Genomic DNA, 6,026 nt, shown 5'->3' with positions numbered 1-6,026 from the left:
ACAGAAAGTCATCCCAATGCTCTCTGGTCTTGTATAAAAGTATTACTGGATTGTACCAAATTTAGAAATGACTCATTCTTTAGCTCGGCATCTGCTCTAAAAGAAAATAGCACACTTTCAATGGATTTTCCTTGTGAAAAACGTGTAAAATAATAAATGGAAAGAAAAACAATACATAAATTTTGACATGATTTGGCAAACTCTATGTCTACATCCGGCGACACCAGACAAAAATATCCACTATCAATGATAATTACAACCAGTCATAAACTCTCATAAACCTCACAAATATAAACTAACCCAAATCCCCAATACACACCTAAAGGTGCTTTCATAATAGCATATTAGACAAAGCTTATTCTCTAACTCTCTTGCTAGACAAAACTTTGTCTTCTAATTAACTCTTACACACACAACAACAGGCTACACCACAACTCTATTTATAAAGCCTATTGCTCCTCATTATTCTTCTAGCTCCTCCTTATTATTCTTCTAGCTAATACAGAATTCCAAAACCAACTTAAAAACCTCCAAACTTATTCTTTCATGGGCTGGACTTAAAAGTTCTTTCAGGGAGGGTACGCATACTTTGATGGGGCAAGGGAACAATAGGACACAAAAGGAAGGCAATGTAGTGTGTATGCCAAAAGATATACATACACACGTAAACAAAGCAAAACCTCATATCATAAACAGTAGGTCGGAATCAGAAACTCATAATAAAAAAAGCTCTTCATCAACCACCACTATCAATCCAAGAGTCAAAAACAGTAAATAAACATCTGGGAAGGGAAGGGACGGGACTCTTATGAATTCCATACAAATTGGAAATGGAAAACATGAAAGCCCTAAATAAACATGCTCAAAAACACATTGTTTGTGTTTTGAAACTATGCTAAAGAAGCAATGACAATAAAACAACAAAAAACACCTCAATCAGAATCCAAGCTTGGTACGGCGCCAGTGCCTGCGCTTTGCATTGTACCTGAAACAAAAAACAAACATAACCAATAACCAATAATAGGAAGAGTTAAACAGAGACAAAAACGAAGAAGCGGGAAGGAAATAGAGAGAGAACCTGATGGTATTGTCAGTCCTCATGCGGATCCAATGAGGGATAGGCCTATTCTGTCTCATCTTCTTAGCCAGCTTCTTCTTAATCATGAATGTCTTGTGGGACGGCTAAGCATACAATAACACAATAATAATCACTCAGACCCATATCATAATAAAAGTTACTCAGCGAGATAGAGAGAGAGAGAGAGAGAGTAAGAACCATTTTTGCTCGCCGCTGCGAAAGAGAGGAAACCCTGAATCTGTTGGAGTTCGCCGCTGCGAAAGAATCTGTTTCTGTTGGAGAAGAAGATGATGAAACCCTAGGGTTGGACTTCAGACTTCATTTACACAGCACGTGGGAATGGGATGAATTTATTCTGGGCCAGACAAAAAAACTTCTAGGCCGGTTGCGCAATATTTGAATTGGGCCCAAACAAATCCATTTCTTTGGGTTTTTTTTTTTCCTATGAAAAAAATTATAATGGCTCAACATTGTTCAGGTCCAAAATTTTGTTTCATATGATAAAAAAAGCCCAAGATAGAAACAACACAAATAGAACCAAAGTAGCTGGAGAGCTAGTGCAGTGGTTTAGTGGACATGAAGAGCAAGTTCAATTTTAGCATTAGATAGATTGAAATTACTTTGGTTTCCTATGCCTGCTTCTGAACTTATTCGTTTTTTTTTTTTAGGTGATGAACTTGTAAAATCTCTTCTCCTTGACATTTTACGAGATGAGAAATAAGGTTTTGACAATAGCATTTTGATGGCCACCCCCCACATTCAAACGTGAATGCCATCAATCTCCACCCCAAGTTGAAATGGGACAATCTACACTTCCCATTGAAAAAAAAATCAACTACTAAGAAAAGTCAACAGAAAACTAACTTCACTGTATATGAAGACATTAAGCTAGTGTTGGCATGACTCAATGTCAGCTTAGATGCTGTGACCTCAACTAATCAAAAACACGTAACATTTTGGGATAGAATTTGGCCTACCTTCCACAAAGACAACAAATTTAACCACTCCAAGGACTCTTTAAGCAATCGATAGTCAACAATTCAAAGGGAGACCAACAAGTTTTGTGGATTCTTGACCCAAATTGAGAACCAGAATGAAAGTGGTAAAACTGAGTAAGACAAGGTATACCTACTTAACATTTAATATGTATTATACATCAATACACTGAAAGTTTTATGATACTCATTATTTTTAATTTGTTAGTTTTGTAGATTAATGATGCAAAAACTATGTATAGAAGTAATAGCAGAAACTCATTTCAATTGGAACGTTGTTGGAATATTTTAAGGAATGAAGCTAAATGGTTGAATCCAAGGGATAATGTGAAGGTCCACGCAAGATAGTTAGCCACACAATCTTGCCCTACTTTTGCAAGCTCAATAAATTTAGATGAAGATAATGATGAGATGAATTCCGGCGAAACCTTGGAGAGACCCATAGGCAAGAAGGCCGAAAAGGAGTGATTAAAGAGAAGAAAGATTGGCAATGATGTGGTCCCAATACTTTCCTCCCAATTGGATGAAATCAAGGAACAAAAGTGGAGAATGCATGATGAGAAAAAGGAAAGTATGCAAATTGCATTAAAAGAATGAAGAGAGATAATGCGCATTGCCTCAAAAGAATGAAGAGAATTGATTCGTATCAAGGAAGAAAAGAATGAAGTAGAAAAGCTGAAGGTGGATGATGAAATTATGATGAAAGATATAAGAAACATGGATCCTGAGCAAAAAGAGTACATTCGTTTACGTTGGATGGAAATCTTGGAGAGGTTAAAGTCTAAACAGTAATTTGAATATTATTATTGACAATATCTAACCAAGTAATTTTTGTATAATGCAAAGATACTAGCACATGGTTGACATAGATAATTTGATGTTAGATTTCTCTTTTGTTGTATTTACTTGTGCCTGGAACATGATAGTTCAATATCTATTCATGTTAGATATATTTTTTGTAGTCTGTACTTGTGCAAGATAATAGCAATGTTGTAATTTTTGTATTGTGCAAGGATAATAGCACTTGGTTATTCAAGAAAATTTGATGGCATGTATGTGATTTGATAGCACTTTTGCATTTGTTATTGCTTTCAGTATTGTTCCTCCAAAAGGTATCAATGGATAATAGCAATGTTTGTGTGAAGTATCTCTTCTCTGCTGTATCTGTGGCATTTGGATGGTGATGAGTATGCCTACTAGGTTCACTCATCATAGCTGCATGTGTTCTGCTTATGTGCACACCATTGTATGCTATGTTTCTTATATTTGGTCTAGATACTATATATTCTTTTCTTGTGCCTGATTATGAATTATTATTGCAAGTTGGGTTCTGTTTGTGATGATAAGAGGAATAAGCTGCCATCTTAAAGTAGTTCCAAAGGAAAGAGTTCCTAAAGTTGCATTTAATAATTTTCCTTCATGACTTAAGACTTTAATTTTTGTATACCAATATCAAACACAGATACGGTAGATTATCAACATTAGCCACCAAATCTCACATATGGTCACACACCAAATTATATATTTTTCTTAACACAAAAATCAAAATTGAAAATTACATTACAATTTTACTTAACTATGTATTGTCTTTTTCAAGATAAAGTGAGGGTTTGGAAAGTAAACCTCATTTTTCCTAAAATATAATAAATTTTCATTTTTTTTATTTATAGAATTTTATGTTTGAACCACAATATTTGATTGTTTATATTAAATTAGCCTTAGTTTGGCTAATATTATTTCTTCAAATTAACCCTAATTTGGTTAGTATTAAATAAATTTATTGAGTTAAGCCTCAAACAACATCAAGCCCACCTTACGTCTGCGATCCTGACCATCAAGTGGACCTTGTATACGGAAGGGTGGCTGGAGATTGTCTGAACGTTGTGGTCTTGGACCAAATCGATGAGTCAAGCCTGGGTTCCGTGAGCTGCACGAAGGCCCATCCATTTTGGATGCACGAGACTTCACCCCATCAATAATAAGTTTTTGAGATTGGCATTCATAATGTATCTCGAAAATTTGTCTTTTATAAGGAAATAATTTGTAGCATTTCAAAAAAAGGTTAGGATGCCTAATTTGACCAATGGTAGAAATGAAATTCAGTCCTCGCAGGATCAATCCATTGCATGTAATAAGTAAATCTTGAAGAAGTAGATTTCAATTTACTCCTAGTTCTCCTCCTACCAACAAAGTTACATATATTGACAAATGACAAAGTACTTTGCCAGTGGGCGTTACTTTTTAACTCTTATCTTTTAGTTCAGTGCTGTAAGATGCTTCCTAGCATGTTATGATTGTTATCCCACTTTTGTCTCTTTATAACTTCCTTCCTTTTCAACCAATACTAAAAAACTAAAAAGTGACGACTCATCATATTTATCAGTTCATGGCCTTAATTGTAATTTTAAATCAATTGTAATTTTTTTTTTTTTTAAAGAATCAAAACTCCTCTTTAAATATCAAAAACTAAAATTAATGAGTTGGTTTAGTGGTTCTTATGTCTCATGATATCTATAAGATCCTAAATTTGAAACCTTTTGTCATTTTCTTGAGGCCACTCTAAGAGATTTTTCTCTATAATAATCCAGTGTGTGTAAGACGGGAGGACTACACTTTGCACATGCTCATACTTGAAAAAGTCTAGATACCCTTATTTATATATTAAAAAAGAAAAAACTAAAGTACTACTACAAAAAGATTATATAATAATATGTTGACAAATATGATTAATGTCACTTCAACCGCTAATAAATAAAGGAAAATACTAAAATTATTACAAGTTTTTTTATAAAAGATTAACAAGCTAATATAATGTGACAATGATTATGATCCGTGGACTTCAATAATATAATAAATAAATGTCATAAATACTTTTAAGTGATTGATAATGTTGTAATAAAATTTGTAATAACTTTAATATTTTATATTAGTTTATAAGGTTTATACAATAAATTTGTAATATCTTTAATTGCTTCACTCAATTATTTAAGGATTAAGAATAGATATTTATCCACCACCGCACTTGTTAGGTGGAATGGTACTTATCCACGGATGGGTGTGTGGGGATTTAGGAGGGAGGTGTTTGAGCTGCAGAATAAGCTGTAATAATTATTTCTAACCATCTAAAATACAAAGATATTTAGTATTTACCCATATGTCTAATTGCAAATTTAATTTGTTGTCATTTAGATAAGAGGTTTCGGTTCAGTAACTCATATATATATGAAACTCATTCAACTTAGAACAAAAAGAAACTATATATATTTGAGAATTTGAGCAAGAACGACGTGATGCTTGACATAGATCTTTGGTTAAGATAGAGTTTACACTTATTTGCCATAAGCTTTACTTAAAGTCAAAATTATATCTCATCCATTTGAAGAATGGTGTAATCGACCGACATGCTGAATAATAGTGCAGAAGAGTTGGTGATAACATAGCAAACGACAAATTAAATAGAAAGATGGAGTTGGACAATGCTACTATATATGCATGGGATGTCATCTTCTGCTTGGTTTGCCTGTCTTTATAGGTAATAAAGAATCAGGACTCGGGACCATATATTTATTTAGTCGGACCCGCGGTAGCTTAACATCACATCAATTATGGTCCTGAACTTATTATTGCTGAAACTGAAAACTGAAAACACTGTAATAAAATAATTTTTAAATGTGTAAATAGTGACGTGTGATCTATTTTTAATATTTTTTATTGTATGAACAATACATAAATAGTGTGTAAACAGTACACGTACTGTTTATGCACAGATTTTTTATCTCCCAAAGTCAAATTGTGCAGCAAAAAAAAACACAAATTTAAGAAAACGTGGACACGCAATCCAAACGCCCTCTATATCATATAGTGGTAGCTATTCAATAATTCCCTGCTTTTACTTCCTTTTTACTCTCAACTGATCCAGTGTTACGTGTATAGTATATATATAATGGTTAGAA

The 6,026-nt window shown here is 33.4% G+C and overlaps 1 protein-coding gene across 1 annotated transcript; it reads right to left on the bottom strand.

Moving 5' to 3' along the window:
• Positions 1 to 714: 714 nt before the first annotated feature.
• On the bottom strand, positions 715 to 1,412 carry LOC112006569 (large ribosomal subunit protein eL39x). The gene is made up of 3 exons (XM_024038854.2): positions 1,277 to 1,412; positions 1,079 to 1,182; positions 715 to 985 (listed from the first exon to the last, which is right to left on the bottom strand). The coding sequence occupies exons 1-3, from the start codon at positions 1,277 to 1,279 to the stop codon at positions 937 to 939; spliced, it is 156 nt and encodes a 51-aa protein (XP_023894622.1). The 5' UTR covers positions 1,280 to 1,412; the 3' UTR covers positions 715 to 936.
• Positions 1,413 to 6,026: the final 4,614 nt, after the last annotated feature.

Source organism: Quercus suber, unplaced genomic scaffold (genome assembly GCF_002906115.3).
Source record: "Quercus suber isolate HL8 unplaced genomic scaffold, Cork oak 2.0 scaffold_264, whole genome shotgun sequence".
In the NCBI taxonomy this organism is placed as follows: Eukaryota; Viridiplantae; Streptophyta; class Magnoliopsida; order Fagales; family Fagaceae; genus Quercus; species Quercus suber.
This window is presented reverse-complemented; position numbering and strand designations above follow the sequence as displayed.

Bases quoted from the DNA above. Each gene is read 5' to 3' on its own strand.
- LOC112006569 (XM_024038854.2), bottom strand. The intron at 986-1,078 runs GTTCTCTCTCTA...TTTTTGTTTCAG, and splicing joins AGGACTGACAATACCATCAG to GTACAATGCAAAGCGCAGGC.